We start from the raw sequence: 26,333 nt of genomic DNA on the forward strand, positions 1-26,333 counted from the left end.
GAACTATTCTTATTTCTACCAATGATATTGTCATCCACCTGTTCCAAATTTGTATCTGGCGTGTCCTATATTTGTGTATGCATGAATATGCAACAAATCTCCGGACAAATAAATGTATTATTATTATTCCAAGCTTCCTACCCTTCTCCCCCGTTTCCTATTCAGTACCATGACAACCTCATGTGCCCTCTACCCCTCTGCTCTACATTACTCATTGGCTCTCTCTCTAATAATTCTTGGTATCTTTCCTCCTCACCTTGCACTGACCTAGCACGTCTATATTTCCTCTCTCGATCTCTCAGTATATATTTCCCAAATTTCCTGACTTGGGCATCATCCAAATATTCCAACTCCCTACTTTCATGGTGGCATTCCACTTCTGTTTCTTCTAGTCAGCTGCCATTCTCTTAGCTGTATCAGTTAGGCAAGGATTGTGTGATGACTCAGGAGGCCTTGCCTCCTCCATTTCTGGCAACTACGAAGATGCATGTATACTCCTGGAAACTAGAAAGATGAGTCTTGTAAACAACGAAGATAAGCCCCCAGCTAAGAAGGTAAGTCCTGACAACTACAAGACAGCCCTGCAAGCCAAGTCTTGTTGATGCCAGACTCATCTTCATCCTTGTACTTATCATATTTTCCTGGGACAGATATTTGCAATGGTTTCCTACTGCCTACCTCATTGTAGTGTTTAATGTGATACCATTACTAAAATGGCCACCCTACTACGGTCAGAGCCATTGTGGTCACCTCAATAAGGAACAAATACTGTGAGAACCTTTTTTATGATTCCAGCACTTAGATCTATTTGGCATGAGGACCCCATTGGATTGCTTCATAATGCCCCAGCCAGCAAATCTCTAATAGGTACACACAAATCCTTCTACCACATCAGTCCATGAGGTAATCCATGTAGTCCACATAGCAAACAAATTTAATTAGAAGCTTGTTAGGCCAATTTGGCACATATTTTAATTGACAGATACTATGACATCATAATCTTAATACTGATTATTTTATGGTATTTACTGACTATTCATACAGGACCAATATCGTAATCCAAAAAACATTGCTCCTTTATTTCAATGCCTGATTTTTTTAGTACATTGGATTTCTAAGTAGGTTTTAACTATGCTAATCGTACAGATTTTTTAATACAAATCCTTACACAAACAATTCCAGAATTCCACCCAATGCTTAGATGCACTACTGTTCCATCTCTTAGAAGATTTCACTTGCATTGGATAAGAAAAAATGAGGAGTAAATCAAATATTATCCAACCAGTTAAAAAAATGGATTTAGAATTTTTGAGTGAAATTCAAATGAAATAACACAAAAAAATTTCTTAGAAAATATTGAAGATTTCCAAAATAATATGCTAAAATTTTGAATGCCTACCACCATTCCTCTACATTACAAATTTCGATTGGAACCTTATTGGGGTCCCAGTTTATAAACCTCTTTTCATATTCATTCTCATTAATCTTCTTACAAAACTGCACTAATTTATTTCATAAAGTGACTGACAATTCCAATTTAATGGTAAGACACTTCTTGCTCCAACAACAAAGTACAAAGGGACTTCACCCTGAGTGTCACTCATCAAAATCACATGATGGCTTTTAATCCATATATAACAAAAATCACAACTCTGTGAAATTAGGGTATGCCTTTAAATTACTACATACCATTAACTCCAGGTAATTCTTATTCAAAAGGCCCATTTGAGAGACATTTTTCTCCAATGTAATTTGTATTTCCTTTTCTTTATCTTCCCTGAAATAGTTAAAGATTAGTATCAATAAAAATTCATTTGCAAACACTGACTTATTAGCAGCATATTCTTCACACAGTATATACCTACTATTAAAGAAAGTGGCAATTCTGAGTACACACTACAAATTTATTATACCAGTTTTTAGGGAATCTTACTGTTGAGTTGTCAAATCAATTCGAAGAGCTTCCACAAAAAAATTGTCAGATTGATAGGTCAATACAATGGCGAATACTACAATTTTTATGCATGACTAGCGATGTGCCTATTTACTTCTTTGCTAACCAAATATTTTTATTTCTAGGTCAAAAATAGGCATCTTAATGGAATGACTCAAACCCACAATGGAGTGATCATAAAAAAATATTCAACTTCATCACAAAGTTCTTTGTACATGGATGACTTCTTTTCATTACAAAAACCTGGGTTCATCTCTTAAAGTCTAAAGTCAGATAATGATTCTTTGCAACTTGCATACATAGAGTCTGTGATTATAAAATATGGTATAACACTTGTTACTAGGCTATAAGATGCAGGGTGTGAATTTGTTTTAGTTTTATATCACATTTTTAAATATTCAGTAGACTTGTAAATCAACTTACAGCTTTGAGAAATGAAATCGATCTTACCAGGGATACATGCCCTCCATATTAAGAGGCCATTCTCTTTCTTGACCTCAACTGAATCAACCATGTTCATAAAAGCCTACCTGCAATAGTGCAATTGATCATTGCACTACTGCAGGTCAAATTGGTCAACCTACATAAAATCTACACAGTGGTGCTTTTCCACACATTAAAATTTCAATTAGTTTTATCTGTATACTTCTAGGAGCTTATATTTTATAGCTCACAAATTATTTTCAGTAGTATTTAACATGAAGTTATTTCATTTAGTTAAAATAAAAACAAAACCAGATCTTGCTCACCATTTTACCAACCAATCAATACAAAAAGCCAGCACTTTGAATGACCATATTTCTGTAAACGGGAAATGAAAAATGTTCTTACTGCTCTCTTATGATGAGGAATATTTTGAATATGACTCGAGATCGATTATATCTGCTTGGACAGAATTTCCAAAAATGTTGCAGTGTAACCATAGAGTGCTTCACTATTCTGGCAAATAATTTCCAGAGCCATTCACCGAAGTTTACAAGTATGCATGTACATATTCCAAGCTTTGAAAATATTTGTGCATATTGCTTGCGATTGATTAAAATCAATTAAATCTACAAAATAACTTAACATTTTCAGGTGGTAATATTTAGACTTCGGCATTAAAGGAAGTCCCGTCCAAAATATAAGTAGAATGAATCCGGGGAAAAAATTTATTTCAAATTAGAGTAACAAATTACTTAATCTTTCATGCACGAAATGATATACTGAAAATAAGTCAGCCAAAATTGGACAAAGCTAAGGTTTCAGTTCAGCTTTATTTATGGAAGAAGAAATCATTCCATAAAGTCACGGCTTAGCTAATGATAGTTTAAATAGCCAACCCCATACGTGACTGCAAATCACTTAGTTAATGCAGATATACTTACATGGATGTAACAAGCTTCATTTTGTCTTCCAAATATCTGGCTTGTTCTGCATTATGACTGCGTAGATCTTCATTGCTAATGGCATATTCTTTTAACTGGGAGGTCAGCATTTCAACTTTCCCATTTACAGCCATCAACTCCTGGTTTTTCACACTTATGACATTTGAATGATTTGAAACTTCTGATTGCAACTCCATAATAAATTTTTTATCCTTTACGGTGACCTCTTCTAAACATTTTACAGTATCTTTCAACTGAGCTTGTTCATTTTTTGATTCTTCAAGAGCCAGTAATGCCTATTTTAAAAATACAATTCACTCCACCTCAAAAACCATGAATAATAAAGAAAAGTATCATCATCAGAAGAATTCAATTTTGTTATAATACTTCACCTCATTTAACTGCACTTCCAATTCAATAATCTTTTTTCTATGTTTCTCGTCGCATATGCTAGCTTCCTCTATCACTAAGCGTAAGTTTTCAAGACCAGACTCTGCTTCTTTTAACTTAGAACAGTTCTGGAAGAGTTCACTCTCTAGTGTATTTACAGTCCCTTGTAACACAGTTTTCTCATCACACAATTTTTTAACAAGCTCCTCTTTCTGCTCTAATGCTTCCTCTAGGATTTCTATTCTGTTGTAGAAAAAAATTATCATAAGCCATTCTAATAAGTAACACATGCTATCAGAAACATATTTCACTGTATTTTTAAAGAGTGTCAATGGCCAAAACTGATTCATTTTTACCTCTTCATATCCTCCTCCCTTGACTTGGCTTTTGCACTTTCAGATTCCAGGGCATCATATTTTTGTTGTAAATTTTGCAAGTCTCTTTTCAACTGATCACTTTCCTTCTCTCTCTCCCTTGTCATCTCATCCATAAACCTCTGCACTTGAATGAGTTCCTGCCTTAACACAGCTGCATCATCAATATTTTCCCTGAAATGAAACAAAGCAACTGTTAATGACAACATACTTTATGATTTTAGCCTAATTGCAAATCAAGACGTTATATGCTAGATGAGCAGCTCCATGCAATCACTTTTCAAGGCAGTCAGCAACTGGACACAATATGCAACTGTTTTTAAAATGGAGGTAAGAAGGATACTAGCATGATTGAGAGATAAATATACATACTACCTTGATCAAAAATTTCCCGGAATTTATTCAGAAAATTAAAAATACAAGTTTATTCATCTAAATCTATATTGTCCCCTTCAAAGTAATCCCCATCGACTGCAACACACTTATGCCAGCGCTTGATCCAATCCTCGAAACATTTTTTATATTCGGTTTTCGGTATGTCCATCAGTGCTTCCTGCGATTTTTCCATTACTTCCTCTCGGCTGCTAAAACGCGTTCCCCGTAATGGTTTTTTAACTCGATTGAACAGAAAGAAGTCACAGGGAGCCAAATCAGGTGAATTCGGTGGCTGTTGGATGGTATTTGTTGCATTTTTCGTCAAAAAATTACGAATAATGATAGCACTGTGCGACGGTGCGTTATCATGGTGCAAAATCCACGAGTTTTCTGCCCACATTTCTGGTCTCTTTCGGCGAATTGCTTCACGCAAACGTCTCATAATGCCCAAATAATACTCTTTGTTTACTGTCTGGCCTTCTGGCAAAAATTCATGATGCACTACACCGTTGTAATCCATGAAAACCGTCAGCATTGCCTTCTTTTTTGACTGAAAACGACGTGGTTTTTTTGGTCTCGGCTCATTTGGTGAACGCCATTCACTTGCCTGATGTCTGGATTGCGTGTCGTACTCATAAACCCACGTCTCGTCTCCAGTAATGATCCTTTTGATGAATGTGGGATCGGATTCAGCCTCGCAAATCATGTCTTTTGCGACGTCAACACGGTCTCTTTTTTGCATGAAATTGAGGTCTTTTGGCACCAACTTTGCTGCTACACGACGGAAACCCAAATCATTAACCACAATGTCTTGGGCGGATCCATAGGCAATGTTCAAGTCCTCCGCTATTTCTCTGATGGTTAATTTGCGGTTATTGACCAACATTTCTTTTACTTTATCAATTTTTTCACCGACTTTCGATGTCGATGGTCTGCCACTGCGTTCATCATCTTCGATTGACTCACGACCACTTCTGAACCGCTCGTGCCACTGGTAAACGACCGTTTTTTTTAGAGAATCGTTGCCGAAACACTTTTCCAACATTTCCAACGTCCGTGCGCCACTAAATCCGTTTTTTACGCAAAATTTAATACAAGTTCGTTGTTGCAAATTTAAATCCATTTCTGAAATTGTAAAAAAATCGCCAACACACACAGAGATAGATGTACTCTTGGCTACGTAACTTTTGCAAATGTCAAGTTATGACACTAAGATTTAAAGGGAATATCAACAACAGATGTACCAATTTAACAAAAAAAACAGAACTCAAATCGGAACGATGGGAGCGCCACACGGTGGTTATTCCGGGAACTTTTTGATCAAGGTAGTATACTCTTAAATTACCTCCAAACCTCCTCCAGCATCCAGCAAGAGGAAAACAAGTCTTAGAATTCTAGTTATCATCCTAGTCTCTTTTTAGTGTTGCAAAATCTCACACATATTCCAAGACTGAAACCTTCATCTCTTTTATTCCACCCCTGGTTTCGGACAAAAAATTTTATCCAAGTTCTCGTCACTAAACTGACAGTGTTTCATTCCATAAATATAATAACAAATGTCAATGATCTGTATATTTATGACTTAATTATTCAGTAACTTTATTTTTTTCCTTATTTTCAATAATATGCCATATTTCCTGGCCAATAAGATGAACTTTTCTTACCGCAAAATCAGTCTTTGTCTTACGGGCTGGGGTGCACAGGTATAACTTTGTACATACTTTCGACCTACGAGTATTTTCCCGCTCAAAGAGAGAACTCACAGCTAGATAGATCACAAATAATTTGCCCAGCCTTATTGCATTGGGAATATTAACTTGTTTTGAGAGCCTTTAAATAGTTTATTACAAACACAAAAAAAAACGCATTTCATTTCAGGTGGATGCTGAAATGCATCAAGTTCTAATGCTTTTACGAAAAACCTCGATTTGCGAGTTTGGTTTTAAATCTTACCTATGAGCTAATTGAGCTTCCACGAGTGCTAATCGATTGGTCAGTGCAGCCATCTCAGACTCCCCTTCATCAGCATTAGCTTTTAATTTGACAACTTTCTCAGCTAAGGCAGCAGCTCTCTGCTCCACCTGTTTCTTTTCCTCAGCAATCACCTCATTCTGTTTTATTAAGTCTTTCAGTTTCCTCATCAGATCCTTAACAGTCAACTCTGGAGAAACTGAAAAAATATTAATATTGTCAAATATATACTCTCATAAATAAATACAGATATCTACAGTAGGGATAAAAATTATGCAAACCTGAGCATATTTTTCAAGAAAACTATGTGCACCAATTTCAGCAAAACATACAATGACCCTCAGCATGCTTCAAACTGAGTTTAACCATTACAAACTTTTTTCAATGTTATCAGGGTGAGAAAGTAAATCAGAGGCTTATTTTGGAGACTTAAGGAGAAATACCAAACTTTGGGGGGCTAATATATTGGTAGATTCTTTTATTTCCACCGAATTAAACCACAAGATCATTGAGAAAAGTATATTAAGGAGACAAAAGGGAATGTACAGTTTGCTAGCTTAACTTCACTTCTTCAGATAGCTACAACATTCTTTCATTGTTAGTTATGCTGGACCTAAAATGCACCAGGCATCAGAAAAAATCAAATCATCCCTTCCACAACCATCCCTGACAATAGTACAAGGGTCAGATGCTAAAATAAACCACATGCTCAAAACTCACTTAAAATTGAAACAAATGAAAATATGGTTAATTTTTTCAGAAAAAGGATTTTTGTAATGGTCATATTTAATAGGGTAGGCAATCAACAGCTGAGGTCATTTGTGCCACCAGGGATAGGTGGGTAATTTGGTAGGGTAAGATATTCAGGGAGTGGGGTAAGGTGGAGAGAAACCAGGCATCAACATAAGCCTACTCTTTAACAAAAGGCACCAAGGCAAGGGCCTAGCCATACTGACACACCAGTTCTGTTTTGATCACTAAACTCAAGCAATTTTAGGCCTGGATGAAGGCTGGGTCACTAACTCCATATCTTTACACTCCATTCAAAGTCGGACTCATATGGCACCGACATTAGGACCAGGAGACCTATGAAAGGTTCTGATACCACCAGGGTTTGCACTTGGGAGTGAGAAGCCCAGCCACCACACCAACCAGATCCCCTACTTCGATTGCAGCAGTGGACTCACAACACATTCAAACACATGCATGTACCCATATTGTATTTATGGGGAGGAAATTATTTGATGAAATTAATTAAATAGGAAGAACTTTGAAAGTTTCAAAAAACAATTTCAAAGATTGGTGACAATATGAGTTAAAATTTGCTGAGGGCCAAGCAACAGTATTCATATAGTCATCCCTACTGAGTTTGGTGTCACTCCTCAGAGCTAAAAATTTCTCTTTGTTTTCTTTCCAACATTGAAAACATTGAAAAACAGTATTCGTAACTTCTTTACCCAGATTGACACAAGGTGTCAATGTTTAATTCACAGAAATCAAATATTTTCTTGATAATCAGAGTCACACTTACAGTAGTATAATTTGTACCCATAAAATAGTAAAAAAAAATCAATAACCCTCATTATGAATAGCATTATTCAATCCATCGACATATACAAACCAACTTTCACATAAGCATTACACATACATTACTAAATGTGCTACAGTTACACCACTATTCAAGATTTGTTTTAAATATAGTTATGGATCAAAGCAAATAGAAAAAAATCCTCATTTACCCAAAGAGTAATAAGTAACAGCATTTGTATGGGACATATGTATGTAGAAGTAGAAGGCTAGATAATATGCAAATCCTTTTCTTGAGGGATCTCCAAAAAAATATTTGAATTCATTTGGTTTCACACTAATACTTAATAGCATTATCCATTGAAATACGAGTCATATTCAAAAAGGAAGGGCTGTTTTCTTACATTTAAATATTGGCGAGTCAGAACAAAGTCTTACACATACAGTACCATATATTGATTGTCATCTCATGTTGGATGCACCAGCATTTACACAATTGTTACAAAAAAGCTCTGATATCCCAAACTGTGCGCTAGGTGGGAAAATACTTACTGATCAACACTATCAACAGTCCTGACCTAACACCTAGCGACTAATTCCTCTTCAAGCACTTGAAAAAGTGGCTTGTTGGAAAATGGTTTGAAGACAACAAGGAACCCAAGACCATCATAGTCAACTGGTTCAATTCACAGGCGGTGAACTTCTACGCTGAGGGATTAAAGAAGCTGGTGCAGCGATACGAAAAGTGCTTAGAAGTGAACAGCGATTATGTAGAAAATTGAAGTAGGCTCATAGGAAACAAAAACCATCAATAAAAACATATCCTAATGAATATATTTTTTAATGACCAAATGGGCCCTACTTTTTGAATATGCCTTCCATAAACAGAGTCTATTGAGAAAAACTGTGCCACTGGCAAGATTATCACCAGCTATGTTTAGCATATCCTTGGGCATAAGAGTTAAAAGTAATGTTAACTTTAAATATAAAACATCATGGACTTCAATCAAAACAATAATGGCTAAATGAAGGGAGCATCACACTGCATGGAATAGTTACAAAAAGTTTTATTGGAATTTTTAAACAAATAATGTGATTTGGTTTACTAAAAATATGTACTAAAATATATCTAAAAAAAAATAGCAGGTATACCTAGGAAACAAGCTCTCCTGCTATATAAACAATACTACTCTCATTGTGATCATTGTTAAGGCATGCTATGGTCATTTAAGTTGAAAGTAAACCGTAACTTTCAAGGGGTGACAGGGTTCTTTTCATGGAATTTCTTTATTTTGGATGAATTTTCACAAATTTCCATGAATTTCCAGAATTTTCAATTCCCTGAGATGTCTTTAAATACTATTGATTTCCCAGTTCAGTCAACATTTTATCTTATCCAGGGAAGCCTATGTAATTAAAACACTGCACTACAAAAACTAAGTACCACTCATTAAAGGGAAGAGATCTCATTGCTAAAACAGCAAGAGCAGTTTATATAAGGTGCGAAGGCTATTGATTCATTCTATCTTCGCAAGAGAGTGATATGAAGGGATCAGAAAGCACTTAGAGCTCCCATTCATCGCTCAACTCCAAAATTAGTGAGATTGTGAGCCAAGTGCTCAGTGGAAAATTGGAGTAGCACTCTGGATTGATAAAGGGTGGACACCTGAGATCAATTATTTCTCCCACTCTCCTGGTGTTAGGTTTGCAGAAGCTTATGAGCTGGATAAGGAGCAGAAATGAGCAGGGATTTTAGAGTACAAACTTAAATATCCCATCCTCTGCAACATTTCCTCTCCTTCTCCCCCAACAAGCAAAACCCCAAGCCAACTGCTCCTTCCCATCCCTGTTCTAAACATGTATAGCCCAATGAGGAGAAAGAAATATGGCACACAGTGCAAGGGCTGTGTGTAGTACATTTCAAGTTCCTTATTTACAATAAACAAAATACAATGTTGCCATACTGGAAAAGGCGGCATAAAATAAAACAGTAATGTGACCACTAAATCAAACAAAAAAATTTACAATAAATAGTAATCAAAATAAATCAGCACAAAATTAGTTCGAAAGATGACCTTTCCATCAATATTTTCCAGTATTGCACTCATTGTTTGTTCACTAGACACTGAGCCCTTATCGTCTCCAACATCAGGTTTCCTTAGCAAACTCAGATCAATCTTCAGAATTTACACTATCATCACAAAACAATCATGCATACACCTAAATCTTAAATATCATCATAATGAGTCTCCTAAAACCAGAGAACAAAGATTGATCTCAATTTACTAAGTGACCAATATTTTGCACATAATATTCTCAAAACACCACATATACAGGGACTGAGAGTACAAAAGCGATATCATTTAAGGAAGGAGACAATATTTCATATTAATAATATCTTTATGGGATCATTTCACATTCATCTACAGATATATGCAGTGCTTAAAAAATTATACCACATATATTATCTCTAGATGTGCATGCTGAAAAGGAGTACCGATCAAATGTTAGATTATCATATTGTGTATACTATATCGAATTCATCTAAAAGCAATCTAAAAGAGTTCAGGTTATAATGAAGGAAGGAAACCAACTTCTAAAGATAGAAATAAAAATACACAAACAATTTTAGTACAGAGTTTCAATCAATTTAAAGGGACAACGTGATGAAGAGTTATGAATAACCATTAACAACTCAAGTTAAAAAGGTGATAGCTGAAATACCATTTTCAAATGCAATGACATGATTAAGGAGAACTTCATAATTTTGTCTACACAATGAGTTTTCACAATAAAGCAGTTGCTTCATATAAGTCAGTTCTAGAAATTTATATTGTATATTGAAAAATTATTATCTACTGTGTTCACCGTTGATGAAAAACCTGCTGGCCCCAAATATTTTTAGAGCCCCTTGAAATTGCATCTAGTACTATCTATTCTTCATAATATATATACATCATGTTTTAAAGATAACTTAGGCTACATGAGGGAACAAATAAATCATTATAACTAAGGAAATCAATTGCATGCAATAGATTAAGCATAGTGCCCATAAATCTGTCACCAGAACTATGCAAATAAATTGCTATTTAGTTCACGAGATATATCATTCAATCACTTTCTTTCTCTTTAAACCAATGATATCTATCAATCTGAGTGTGATCAAGATCAATATTGGTCATCCATATATTGTGTGAAACCTATGAATGCTATCTATTATATACTTGAGCAACACAATAACACTGCAAACATCTGTTTTTAAACCCAATAAAACCATGAGTGATATCTTTGCTTCAAAGTTATTGCTAGGTATAACATAGTTCCTAGTTTATCATATGGCACTGAATGCCATCCATGACATCCACTCTCTAACATTACCTTACACGCTTACACACAAGTTTGGTAAAATAACCTCAAATAACCAACCTTTTTCCATGCTGAACAATAAATTCAGTTACGTGAGCAGCCAAGACTTTCTTCCATTACTATGAAATCTTAATCACTTTAGAGAAAAATGTTTTACAACACCAAATGAACACAAAACACCAAGCAACACCAAATAAACACAAAAAAGCAACTCACGTTCTCCCTTAAGATCTGAGGAGATGGGGTCAGACATTTCTGCAGTTTCTTCGACTGAGGAGCCCTAAAAAGAAACGAAATAGAACAATGAGATATAGAAATTAAATCAGCATTAGTTTAAGAAAAGAGCAAATCGATGCCCAACTTTGGAACAAACTAATATTTGCACACTATCTTTTGTTTATGATACGCCTCCATTTAAAATTATTTTTAATCCTGCTAATTACATAGAATGGCTTAAAAATTACTATTGACATCATAACAAAATGTGGTATATTTAACCATGTACATATCACAATCCATATTGATAAAAAAATAAATGTGGTTATGGGTATGTAATGGCATGTACATTAGGGAGAACAGAAAAATGATATTTTTGAAATTTCAAGGTCTTATCCCTTCATCTTTTCTTTCCACAGAGTTAGATACCCTTGCAAAGTTACAGCCATGTTTAAAAACAATTAGGTCATAAAGGCAGCAACATTCAGACTATAAACAAGGGCCTAAAGTTTGCGCAGTAAAACTAAGTAGCCTACCCTCCATCAAGTTTACCTCACAGTTTACCTTTCCCCTGGAGCTTATCATGAGTGAAATTTTCTCTCCCCAGTGATTTTTGGGAAATTTTGGAATGATTCATTAATAAACAGTGGGACAAATGAGGTCATCCTATGTTTGATATTTATCAATAATACTTATAATATGACATGTGAAGTTCATGAATTCTTGTCTATAGTCTTGAGGTTACAAAAATCTACATTTAGAATATTTCCGATAAGTCATGCCACTGCGCTTTCACAGTCACTCATCAGCCTAGGTGATTAGAAACAAATGTGATCATATCTCTCACCATCGCTGAAAGTGCATAATATTGTACATCAAAAGCACAAAATTCAAGTTTAATTGTGCATAATACAAACACTTGCAAGGTCATATCTTAAATCCTACAATTATTAAGTTATGTATCAACTTCAATATATAATTCAATATACATATTATAATACACATTCAAACACGAAATCCCACCATATGGCAAACAAATATTCATTCACATGTAAATCTTGATTGGAGTTAAAATAATTATTTTAATCTTTACAAGTGCTGTCCAGGAACCTGATATAGCTGAACAAAAATGGTTTGGTTTGGAGTACAAGTATGCCTCATTCTAGTGTGAGCAAATTAGGCAAAACAAAGATTAATAGGAGAAAAGCCAACACAAATTTCTTCAAAACAGTGCAGTTACACAGAGTATTGATTTTCCCAGCACATAAAAACAGCATTTCATACAATACAATAGTAACCTGTAAAAATTTCTTTGTGTGTTGTAAACAGAAAAGTTCCAAAATATTACGAAGAAACAAACTCTAATGAGGCACTATAGTTGGCTTCTTTGATATATTATGTTTAATCTTGAGAATTTTTCCACATGGGATTTATTTCTATGAATGACATCTACCCTAAAATTAATTTTGGAAGAAAAACTATACAATAAAAAGGAAGAAAAATATATATATCTTCCCTATATATAACGCTCTTTTTATTCCAATATCGACCAGTAAATATAAATGAAAACATTATTTTACCGAAACTTGTTTGTATTTATCTCCAACACCCTTGTGGAATGCTTGGAACATACTAGCATCTTCATTGTTAGAATTGGGTGTGCCCAAGGGTGGCTCTGAAATGAGAAAAATGAAATGTTTACAATAATTTAGTAATTAGCCAATGAAGTAAATGTTAGAGTACTTTAAAATACACTCAACATCATACTCCAACAAGGAATCAAAATGCAAATATATTATTTCAGCATAGCTGTAAATAGAATAAATTTCGCACAGTATGAAGACACAGATGCCACAATACTGAAATGATCCCATTTGCCGAAATAGAATTTGAAGTGATAATCCCTGTGACTTCATACAAATGACAAGATCCCAATTAATCTTTAGTAGTACTATTTTTGGGAATGGCTGAATTGTTAGAAGCAATAAACCGGAAACATGTTTACCAGTTTTTGACACTCCTTATCCTAGCTCTGTTACGAATATAAGACCAACATTTCTAATGTCCGTTTAACTTCAAATCATGCTTAACGTAATTTCATAATCAATGAAGTTACTAGTAATTAACAGCCAACATAAACCAACCAAAATCTTTATGTGATGCTGCATAATGAACTTGCAATTCCTCCTGAGTTGTAAAGGCGCTCATACACAGTGGACAGAGAAATCCCTCAGCTGTATCTGGCTCATTGTTTCTTGCCGGAGAGGTTGGGGAGGGGCCCTATCAACAAAAGTTCAGTTATGATAACATCGCAATGACATAACAAGTTACTATATTTAATCATCTAATTTTAATGTACAAGGTGAAACACGTACATGGGCTACTCTGTTTAAGATATCCTTCAAGTGAAACATGATTTCATTTGTATCAAAAGAATGACAGAATTCATCACTATTCTCACTCGTAGTCTAAAATCATAATACAACTTCGCCCCAAAAGATGGCGAACTGCAAGCGGTGCAAGCAACTTACACACCTACGGTGCTGCCAATATAAACGTTCAGGATACAAACTCAGTGCGACCAACACGGAATAAAATATTAGGGGACCTCCTGTTAGTTTAGCCATATAAAGCACTTTCACGGGAAACTGAACGCCGTGCAGAAATGAGGGCACAACAAGCAGGAAAATATTCAAATAAAAAAATACTTATTTGAATTCTACACAATACCATATCTGAATATTTTGGATAACGATAAAATATTTTAGAATATTATTTTTCAACCATTATACAAATATTCGGAATTCCATAACATGAACCATTACAATATGTTAGCCGGATGTTTAGGGATAATATTCAGTGAATATTCATAAATATTTAAAGCACATTGGTACATTAGAGTATAGTCTTCCCAATACCCTTTCATACAGATACCTTGGGGTCATTTTAGTACAGTTGCTAGAACACTAGCCTGCTGACCTGGAGGCCTGAGTTCCGGGAGACGCCTCTGGATACCCTCAGCTGCACTCAACGTGTTTAACTTTTTGGGTACAAAAGCTTCCAGGCAAACCATGGTGGCAAAGGGAAAGGAACTGTGTTTCTACCCTAATGTGTGAATATCACACAGTTGGGCTCTACCATCACCTGTCAAACCAAGCGTTGGGTTGATAATGAGGCTATAGGTACCTTAAAATATCTTTTGATTATATCCACAATACTTATTCAGTTGATCTCTTTATTCGTTCTTCAATTGCAGTGGTTTCTTTCAGTGAGTGTGGAAGTAAGAGGATGCTTTAAACGTAGAAATAGTTATGGTAAGTTACAATTTCCCAAAATTAATTTCCCCTTCCTTCACCATCTTGCATATTAACCAACAGCTTGTACTCATATAGATAATAATTATACAATGTTAGTTTCATTTGACCATCAATCGATCAATGAATAAGTTTGAATATTTATGCAATATTATTGATTTGATTATTCAATTACAAATATTATATTGATATTGAAAAATAACCATTTACATTTTTAATAACCTTACTTTTCCAAGGATTCTACCTTTTGTGAATGGGTTTCATGAAAGTGTTACATGCTGAGCCATGTATTTCTCTGTGGTGCATATTATCCAAAGTACCTGTTATAACTACTAAAGACAAAATAATAGGGAAAATAGAATTGGTTTTGACCAAAGCATTTTAAAATAAAAGTAAAATTTAAATTGGCGTGTTTATACCGATTGTGAAATTTCAATATTTTCTTGAATACACAGGAGGGAAAACAGGTGAAAATAAGAATAATATGGTGGTTCCAAAATACCTCAATTCAGAGTTCTTAGTAGTTTTAGGGGAGGTGGCTTAGAGCTAAGGTCATTTGTGCCATAAGGGATGGATGGGAAAGGAGGAAGGGTGAAGAGAAACCAAATGTCAACATTGGGTTTCTCTCCACCCTTCATGAAAGGCGCCAAGGGATCCCATCTGTTGGATGGTGCACTTACTCAAAGTGCTCTCCTAAAACCATCTCAAGTAGGGATCGAGATACAGCTGAAAAATATCTGCCATGTTTAGAATTCAAACCCAGGTCCTCCGTGTGAGAAGCCAGTAGGTTAGCCATCTCAACCCCCTTCATAGTTATTTTATTGAGGTAGTAAAAGCCTTGTATTAGCTCAGAAATTTCCATTAATGGCTTGCATCAATTGTTAATCCCTTGCATTTACCCCACTCAGCATAAACCTAGGCAGTTTGCTGTGGAGTGAGCTGTAACTGCACTGATACAAATTGAATAAAAGGTAAACCAAGATGATAAAAGCTCATCCAAGGTTTCTAATATTATGTGGGATTTTTCACTAAGGAGGCTGGTGGATCATAATGTAGTTCTAGTTATAGCCCTAACAGGAATATTTGGTATAGATTTATTAGATGAAAAAAGTGAATCTATGTTAAATGCTGACATCCAACTTTATTAGCATAGCAAGGCAGCCAATGTACCATAATTTTTTATACTGTTTCATGGAATTCACATAGTCTTTCTTTTAGCAGGGCAGCCAGCTAACTTTTGTCTAAATACCCTTTGTCTATATATTCATGAATTCTATCAAGTTTGCTCGAGTTTCATGAGATGTGTTATAATAATTATTTTTGGTGCTATGTTGTAATTAATTATGAGTAAAAATAAAGAGATACTCCTCATAATTTTATGCACACCATTAATGCAAATACAAAATAATTTCCTCAGCTCAGCAATAATTATAAATTAAAATTAAAAGGCATCCTCCAAAATTATTGTCAGTGTGGAGATATTGGGAATGTAGTTGTCCAGTGCTGTACTGCTGACTCGAGAGCCTATGTTTCATGCCCAGGGATGCCTCCGGACACCTTCAACCTAACCCAAGCGGCATAATTTTTCAGGTACCAGATTCTACTGAGAAACAGGGGGTAGCATTGAGAATAGAACCAGAACTTTATCATATACTGTCAAACAAAGTGGTATAGCATGAAGCTTTGATAAACAGTCTGTGTGAAAAGGAGCACAGTTTTATTCCTAATGTACAAGTATATGGTTTGATATAGGAAATAGAGAATTGCATTAATTAGAAGTAGAAAAGGTACATGTGGCGGTTCATTTGTTGATGTGGCGGTTCGTTTGTTTGTGTGATTCAGGGGTGTGCCGCGAGGTGTCACCCTAGGCACAGGAGGCATTTTGACCCACGCGGAACCAGTCACGTCTCAACGCCAGCCGAGCGTTCATCCCTCTTGTGCACATTGCACCCATGGCATATATCTTACCGTGTTGACCTTGGCCTGTTATCCAAAGCACTCCGAATAAATCTGCTGTTTATTCAAACGCTTTATATGTGATTTATTACTATTTCCTAGCACCGCCTGCGCTAAAATAATTTCCAGCACTCCCACAGTACATATCAGAGCAGCTATTAGTTTAATGAGCGAGACAAAACTAAAGTCAGCTATGCACTTGATTTCTCACATACCACAATTACAATTTTGTCAAATACAGTTAATTATCTGATACATAGAAATTAAATCCTTAATCATCACAAACAGAAAATGCTTTCAGTTGGTGATGGGTTCCCACACAGGGTAATGACTCATGATGGGTTCCCACAGAAATGAACAACAAACCTATGAAGTATTGAATTGGTCTCCTTGGTAATTGAAAAGATTTAATGTCTCTTCTTTGGAGATAAAAGTGTTTAGACATCCACGTTCATAAGGTTATAGAAATTACTCAACTTTTGGATGCATTTTCATTGCCCCAGTGGCATCCAAATCATCTCTAGTGACTGCTGGAACAACCTGGAGACAACCAACGATTGGAAGGTGAAAATATTGAATCATTAATGGTTAAAGAGAAATTTGCTTTCCTAAATTTTCACATCATTGAATACATATACAGCCTATCAAAAACTGCATACTATTAGTTACAATACATTCCCATTGTTTTAGTGTGGCAAAACTGAAAATACGAAGACACTCTACCTCAGGGTTTCCCTGTGCGATTTGATGCTCTTGGCAACTGTTTTGCGACTGGCCCTGGTCCTGTCTCCAGCTTGAAGTGAATTCCTTGCATTTTGTTCGCCTTGATTTGAAATGGGACTCGGCACATAGTTCATTGGAGTTCTCTGATTGGATTAATAATAATAATAATAATAATCTTTATTTGCCCAGAAGACACTGACACAGTGTAATAGATACATCAGATAAGTGTATAGGACACGTAATATGTACATATAGATGTTAAACAATGATGAAATTCAGAAAAGCATGACACAATAATAAATTTTTTGCATAAAATATATTCCATATTCAGTATGGTTATTTTTTCTCCATGAATTCCATTACAGAATAAAACTGTTCTTCCCTTAAAAATGATATTAATTTCTTTTTGAACAGGACTGGATCCTTTACGTACTTAAAATCGTAAGGGAGCCTGTTCAGTGCAAGGAGGCCCATTGATTTAGGCCCCAGGGATGTATTTAAAGTCCTGCAATAAGTTTGATGCAGGTCTCTGCAGGCTCTGGTTTGGTGGCAATGAACGTTGTCATTTGTCATATAATTGGATATATTACTTTTAGCGAAAATGCATACGACATAAATGTAAATACATGGAACAGTCAGAATATTTAACCTTTTGAAGAAGGAAAGACAAGGTGTATTGTAGGGAGCATTGCATATTAATCGTATTAAACATTTTTGAGCTTAAAAAATTGAATCAGAAAGAGGGGAAGAACCCCAGAACAGAATACTATAGATAATTAAAGAATAAAATTCTCCGTAATAAATTGAAAGTAAGATATCAAGGCTTACAGATTTCCTAATACTTCTAATAAGAAAGCAAATGGAATTTAACCTGCTACGAAGATTGCATATGTGTTCATCCCATGATAAATTTTTATTTATAACAACTCCCAAAAACTTGGATCTAGAAATTTGAGGTACACACGTTCCCCCTAGGTCAATGGCCAATGAAGCAGGGGCTTTATTTTTATTAGAGAAGTATATGAGTCCAGACTTGTCAGGGTTGAGTTTCAGAGAATTTTGTGAACACCATTCACAAAGAAGTTCGGAAACTCTAGCTGCTGTCAAGGTCAAGTTGTTTAACGATGGTGCTGATACAATTACGTTAGTGTCATCAGCATATAAAATTGGCTCGGCTCCTGGAACTGACTGCAGAACTTTTGGTAAGTCATTAATGTAAAGTAAAAATAGGATAGGGCCCAAGACTGAGCCTTGGGGTACACCTAATGTAACTTCTTTACTAGGAGAAGTAAAATTAGTACCGTTCTTTGACAAAATAACCTGTTGGTGCCTTGCGCTGAGGTAAGATTTGATCCAGTTATAAGGGATACCTCTGATGCCATAGTGTCCTTATTTGGACAAGAGTAACTGATGATTAACTAGGTCAAAAGCCTTGGAAAAATCGAAGAATAGTCCCAAGGTTTCAATTCTATTATCAAGATTTGAAAGTATTAGGTTTACGAGGTGATAGGTAGCTGTAGATGTAGATCTGCATTTCCTAAAACCATTCTGTGAGCCAGACAAGAGATTAAAAGATTCAAGAAATGATGTAAGTCGATTATGGAAGACCTTTTTAAATAGTTTCCCTATCTGGTTTAATAAAGATATTGGACGGTAAGAATTCATATCCTGCTCACTACCTTTCCCTTTATAAAGTGGTACAACTTTGGCAATTTTAATGGCATCAGGAAAAACACCAAGTTGTAGGGATTTATTAATTAGGAAGAGTATCTGTTCCTTGATAGAATTAATTGATTTTTTTATCACAATCCCTGGGATACCATCTGTACCAGGACTACTTTTGTTAGGGAATTTTTTAATGATGTTCATCAGTTCCAGTTCAGTACAAGGAAGCAGGTACAATGAATTAGACAGGCTTGGGATTAGAGGATAATTAACAGGAATTGGAGTATTTGTAGTAGTCTGGTGGGACAAGTAGAAGTCATTTAAGTTGGATGCCATTTGAGAGTAATCAGAAATAACATTACCGGTGGAGTCCTGTAATTTGAAATCATGATGATTATTGATAGAACACTTAGCTTCCTTTATAATCTTCCAAATTTCTTTAGATTTGTTATCGGCATTTTGATTGAATGTCCCTATTCTAAGTTAAGGAAACCATGTAACCCTCTTCCCAGTCAAAATCGTTTAGTTTTTTGTTATTTTTTTCTATTGTGATACAGGATCTTCCCAAGAAACTGTAGGTTAGACAGGCACATGGAAAGGAACTGCCATAATATACCATTTTGATGAGTGGATTTCATTAGAGAACTTAGACCACTTTAACCTCCCTCATCAAACCAAGCTTTGGGTTGACTACTGTGACTTGATGGAGATTCATGGTAGTTTCACAAACATTTTATGCCTTATTTGGTTTTTCTGGGCAATACTTGAGTGTTTAGGAGGGGGAGGAATCAAAAGTATGCTCTTTACCATTTAGCAATATTATGGAGCATTATCAAAATATTTGGAGACCAAAGCTTAAAAATAAATTTGTCATCTTCAGCATGGCACCCTTGGCATGAGGCTGAAGGAAAGCAAATTCAGCAAGACGCCTATGGTAAGAACATCATTGAAAACCTTGCGCTGGCTCATTGTCATGGCTGTAGCAAACTGGGGTATGAGTGATTAACGGGTCACTTACACCCCAGTGTGCTACAGCCATGACAATGAGCCAGCACAAGGTTTTCAATGATGTTCTTGCCACTGGTGTCTTGCTGAATTTGCTTTCCTTAAGCTTCATGCCAAAGGGGAACAGAAATCCAAATCACTTTCATTGAACGGCATCCAATAATATGACATTATACCATCAACTACTATTCTAATCAGATCTTGATCAAGCATATCTTGAAATAAACAATTGTTGCATTTGATGCTATAGTACTACTTGGATAACTCATTTTGCACTCTAGAGTCCTGCAATTTTTTCCCATAGAGCTCTATTGCAAAATTGTTTTCCGATGGAACATGGCAGCTATTTAACTAAGAATATGCCTGCCATACAATATTAACAACTCCGATTTTTAGTTGCATATTTTACTTTTTCTTTCTCATCCCATAGTCAATTAATTGCACATGAATTCTTTTAAGTTGGTTGCTGTCTTGCAGTTGTTTAGGTATGAGAGATAATATCAGCTTGATTTGCTCCAACCCCATCACCTACTGGTATCTGATATCTTGCATACTCTGACTGACAATGCTGTGGCTAGCCCCTTGTGATTGCTCATTATATTCCATGGGTGGTGATACCCTTTGGCCCTTTTGAGCTGCTTCAATTGGCTGTAATGTGGACACCAGAGCCATTTGAAGCAGCAGAAGCACAAGTGCCCATTGGGTCTGTGCCCCAAACCTTTTCTCTTAAACCTGTGATTCTACAGTTATATGAAGGAAAGGTTGAAGTGGTTACCCCCTCTACTCTCTGAGAATAGAGACATTGATATTATGAAATTCCTGTTTGCCCTGGCAAACAAAATACTGCTCTTCCCTGATCAAGGCATCTGCTCCAACATGTCCAGTGCACATTTTCCAACTTGAATACAGATGGCTCCACTATTTTTGTATTATGTGGCCCTGGAATGCCGTAGTCTCCCTTCGAGAAGATCACTACGGATGAGGAGAGACCAGAGAAAACAAAGGGGGAAGGAGGGGGGCAGCGAGGTTTTATTTATATGGATAGTTTATTTAACTTCTCACACGGAGAGGGATCGATGAGAGAGGGGCATCAAAATATATAAATATACAAAGACTTGTGCTTTCTTGTTCTTCCGCTTGATGATTTTCCACAACTCTAACGCATCAATTAGGCGTCCCTTACGTACTCTCGAACTGTTAGGTCCTTTACGCTGGCGTCGCTATCAACCTATACTTAATACTAATCAGTATTTCTAAGATTTATTAATAAAAATATCTCGGGAAGTCCATTTAAACGTAAATAAATTGAAAATCGGCAATACGGAGCGTACGGTTTTATACTAATTCTCAAAACTTGGTTGGTCATTGCATCCACAACCGCAGGCGTGCGGAGCCGAATTTCGTTGAGTGTTGGTGTAGTCAATTTAATTCACACATTTTCATTTCAGATTCACGATTTTCTTTCCAGATTCTTAGTTTAAATGAAGAACAAATGGAACGCAAACGACTGGCATATAAGAACGCACGTCCGTTAATTTGATAAGTTTATTTGAATGACACTGTCGGAGGTTTGGAGATTTTTAAAGAAAATTGAAGGTGGCGATTGTTTCTATATTCGGAAAAATTGGAGAGCCTGAATATTTTTGAACGGGAACTATGATGAAAGAATACGATACCATATACACCAATCATTGGAGAGTCATTATGCCAGGTTTCAAAGTCCAAATGCAAAATTTCGCCTAGCCATCTTCGATTTCAGTCCGTTTTACTGGGCTGCTACTTCAGCCGCAGCATACTATATAGTTTGCAAACATTGCAAAATAACCATGAGAGAAAAATATATTTGATAAAATAATGGAAGCATGTTGATAAATGATGCGGGTGATAAAATTAAACTAGCAAAGGGAAATAGTTAGAATAAATCTGTAAAATAAAAAAATATCATGTTCATCTTATTTTAATTATATAATAATTATGTTCTCGAAACATGCTCTCGTCTTAAAGATCTTCATTCATTCATTCAAATACCTCAAAATTTTGACATGGTTGATTTTTTCAACTTTTATTTTATCGGTACCAGGCACTTCACAGCACCTTACAGTAGTGTATTGATCCTTTTTAGTGGGACTTCCAAACCTCTCTGAGGAGCTGCGTCCATCTGGATGAGTGCGGTGTAGGTTTTTCAGAATTCAATGGATATCCAAGGGAATGAATCCAGGGAGGTTTCTAAAGTTTTGGAGCCATTTCCAGAATGCGATTTTTTAGTTAATTCGTTTCAGTTTTCTAATGAAGATTACTCTGATTCAGTCGGTCAAAAAAGGCTGTCAAGAATTTTTTCAGAGTTTTCGAGAGAATTTCAAGAGGCTATGGCGAAAACAAGAAAAACGCAGGAAGAAGAAAAAACAGCTGACGAGAAGAGTGGGGAGGGCGATGAGAAGGGAAGTGATTTTAGATTTTTGCCCCATATTCAATCTTCGGCTGAAGTGCAAGAAACCGAAGTGCGTCCCATTTCTGCGACAAAAAAGAGTAATTTACATTCAGAAGATAGTATGGACTTAGGAAAACCGGCCCTATCACCAAGAGATGTGGGAATCTCTTCGCACGCAATTTCTAAAGGAGTGCACAACTGGAAGTCATCCTATTGGATGATGATGTCTGCATACGATCAGTTCACTATAAGCCCAGCAGTGTATTCAGTGGCCGGCCAGCGCCATTGGATAGAGAAAGAGCCGGTTCCACAAGAACTTCTGGCAGAATCGCGAACCAAATGTTTAGATTGGTTTGAAAAGTATCATCATTATACTTAAAAGCATAATTACTGTAAGCATTCAATGTACACCCATAGTATAGTGTATGCAGGCGTAATTGTGTCTATGAACCACCACCACATGTTCCAAATTTATCATTTGCCAATCCACAGTAATCATTTAGATACAATTTACTTCCTCTTTTCCATTTTCATTCTCTTCTCCTATTAACCTTGCTATCCACACACCCCCTCCCTGAGAAAGTGTTTCACCTCAACATCATAGAGGGACGTACCAGCAGACTATGCTACTAATCGAATTGTGGACCAACTCCTTAACCTTTCACCATTAACCCTGAGTGCAGATCAAACCTTCATCATTGAAGGTATGTTCACATAGTTATTATTGCTGTCTATATTACAAAGCTTACTGCTTTGTAATTTTTGAGAAAAGAAAAATGACACATTTAGAGAAGCTTTGGGCATAGATAATTTTTTCACAAAAACTCATGAAAATCACATTCAAATAAAACAAAAATTTGTGATTGGTGCTTGGCCAAAGTCCTTACTGTAGTGGTGATTGACAAAATACTCATGGTTTAGGATTCATAACATTCCTTAAACCAGCAGAATGCATAAAAACTTGGCACAGTGTCAGGCAACCACAAGGACTGGTAGGAATCTATGCAGAATTATTGACTGATGACTCGGTTCTTCCAAATGCATTATGAAAGAAAGACAAAAGATAAGGTGGGGTGCTGCAAACTATTATGATATCCTTGCTTGCCCGTAGTTAGGGGTTGCACTGCTTGCTGGGATCTTCAGTGGCACATTTATGAAATAAAGTATGGGAAGGTGGAACAAAAAAATACTTAATAGATGGGGTATAGAATGGATGGGCAGCATGAACAGCAAATAATTAAATTCACCTCTGCCTCCACCAATTTTCCTTGCAGTCAATTGCCAAACAACATATGTAGAAATGATTCTTCCCAATCTTGTTTTTCTCTATTGGCTCTCCATGTTCTACAAGAAAAACTGCCTTATAAGATGTAATGTAATGAAGTATAGGAGCACAGGTGGAATGACAGTGGCCAAGCAACATCCACAATTCCAGAAGTTCCTTTTTACCTAGGCAGTAGAAAAAGTGCTGTTTGCAGAAGAAGCTCCAAATGAGACTACTGTAAAGGGGATATAAGCGGTTAAAATTAAGGAAATCCATTTTTTATGAGCATAAATGTAAGAAATTTTGGACAGCACAGCCACTAAAAATGTTGTAATTCCAATGAATCCGTGTATAGAACATTAGGTTGAAATAAATTCATTAATGGAATTGAAATATTTTTTGTTGCAGAGTTATTGGTTCCAAAAATATCCCACACAATCAACCTTGCAACCTCTCTACACTGATATGAGAATAAAAAATGAATTAATCTCCAGTTTTTAGGGACATGCACCAAAAGACGAATTCAATACTACAATATCTTTACAGACTAGTTGGACCTACTAATATCATAAATCTATTGCCTGTAAGATAATATATGCCGAACTAAAGCCATGCTGATGACCCCTTTCCCATGAGATAACATTGGCAATCAGAGCATGCTCAGTCCTGTCCATTCATATACCTACCTCTCCTAAATAAAGTTTGCTTTTAAACTAATTCAATTTATAATCTGAAATGAACTTTTTCTCAATTTGAGTGCCCAATTCAGTCAGTACACCCTTGATGTTCCTTAATAACTTGATGATTTCAGCAGTACAAAAAACTTGTCTCATTTTAACTATATTCCTCAAAATACCACCAAAGCCAATGTTCCATGCTTCTGTAGCATTTCTCGATTCCATTCTACTTGTTTATGAGTCTTGTCTACAGAAGAAAATTTTTTATGGAGGCACCTGAAAAATGGATAGGGCCATCACGAAAATAGTGCAACAAGTATAAACCTCAAGGGCACATCAACATTGACTTTTTGTGAAATAATTCTAAACGATTGTTGAATACAAAGGGGGCAACCAGTTCCTACATCTGGGTCCATCAAGTTCTTCAAGATTCCAGAGCCTGGGACACTGGGTCCATCAAGTTTTACCACTGCTTCTCATATAGATGGCATCTTACAATTGAATCGCAATAATAAATTGACTCACCCAGACAATTCACCAGGATTTTATTTAGTAATATTGTCAATTACATACACTTCATTATATATAAGCATGCAAATCAACATGACTGCAGAGGAATTTCCATTTTTGCATTTTGATTGACTGATCCCATCATCTCAGTGGATTACGAAGCCACCTGTAATTCAATCCCTACTTCAGACGCATGATATAAGTAATACAACAAATACAATTTTTTCTTGGTATTGATCTGGTACACATTGTACTTGAGGCATATTTTGAGGTAAATTAACAATGTAACAAACAATCACTTCATTTGGAACAACTTGACCTCTATGACTGTTCATCCACAGTTAATAGGTCTTTCAGTTCGAAAAAGAGCATTTGAGTGAAACAGCATAATTGAATCTCGAGAAACAAAATGAAGTATTTTGAATTAAAAAGCAAAGACCATATCTTGGGATTTTAAGAAATGAAGCTCAAAATGGTTTGTGGTAGGATACAGCAGCAAATATTACCTAATTAACATTTGGCTATTTTTATACAGACAGGTAAAGTGCATATAATTATATACAGAGCTCAAAGCTATGCCAAGCAAGCAATATTTGTGTATTTTTCTGTGAGTAATTAAATATTTGCGATTACTTCATAAGTGTGCAACCTTGATAAATCATAGACCATTGAACACAAGTGATTAAATGATTCAGCAAAAACAATTAATTCCTCTATATTAGTGATATAAATGGAGAAAAACAAAATGCACTCAAGGTGATTTTTTTCTGGATAGCATGACAAGAACCCAAGAAATTACACTTGAGATTTAAACAATTTGGATGACAGTTTAATAATAGGTAGAGAGTTTTGTTCAAATTTAAAATATAAACATTACATATCATGGAGATTTATACCTTCGAGCTCTGAATATATACCTGCAACACATATACTTTTTTGAAAATAAATGCACAATATTGTGAAAAGCCACAACATTCTCCACCATTATATACAATGGTGCATTTAATTCATCCTAAAACATTTGTCATTAAAATATACAGTCTTTGATGCATGTTGATACATGTAATGTCTCAGAGGTGTTTTTTTTAAGTTGAGAGGAAATTGGTAAGGATGAAAATTCAATAAATCCAATTAACTTGAGTTCTGGAAAATCCTAATGTGACAGTTAAAAAATAACAAGTAAATTAATTTAATAAAATACATGAAAAAAATACAACTTTATGACATGAAGTTGTATAAATAATGTACTAT

General features: G+C 35.6%; 1 protein-coding gene across 1 annotated transcript in view; it reads right to left on the bottom strand.

The window, feature by feature from the left end:
• Nucleotides 1–14,026, bottom strand: part of LOC139697238 (early endosome antigen 1-like) — a 39,024-nt gene extending 24,998 nt beyond the window's left edge. Inside the window, exons 1-9 of the mRNA XM_071595912.1 lie at nt 13,916–14,026; nt 13,685–13,820; nt 13,121–13,215; nt 11,541–11,604; nt 6,414–6,630; nt 4,068–4,259; nt 3,714–3,954; nt 3,322–3,617; nt 1,690–1,777 (exon numbers count right to left, since the gene is read on the bottom strand). Coding sequence (XP_071452013.1) covers nt 1,690–1,777; nt 3,322–3,617; nt 3,714–3,954; nt 4,068–4,259; nt 6,414–6,630; nt 11,541–11,604; nt 13,121–13,215; nt 13,685–13,820; nt 13,916–13,954 — 1,368 coding nt within the window. The 5' untranslated portion in view covers nt 13,955–14,026. The remainder of the gene's footprint in view (nt 1–1,689; nt 1,778–3,321; nt 3,618–3,713; nt 3,955–4,067; nt 4,260–6,413; nt 6,631–11,540; nt 11,605–13,120; nt 13,216–13,684; nt 13,821–13,915) is intronic.
• Between the last annotated feature and the right edge of the window lie 12,307 nt (nt 14,027–26,333).

The sequence above is a fragment of the Hetaerina americana genome, unplaced genomic scaffold (genome assembly GCF_022747635.1).
Source record: "Hetaerina americana unplaced genomic scaffold, ioHetAmer1.1.p SCAF_70, whole genome shotgun sequence".
NCBI lineage: Eukaryota > Metazoa > Arthropoda > Insecta > Odonata > Calopterygidae > Hetaerina > Hetaerina americana.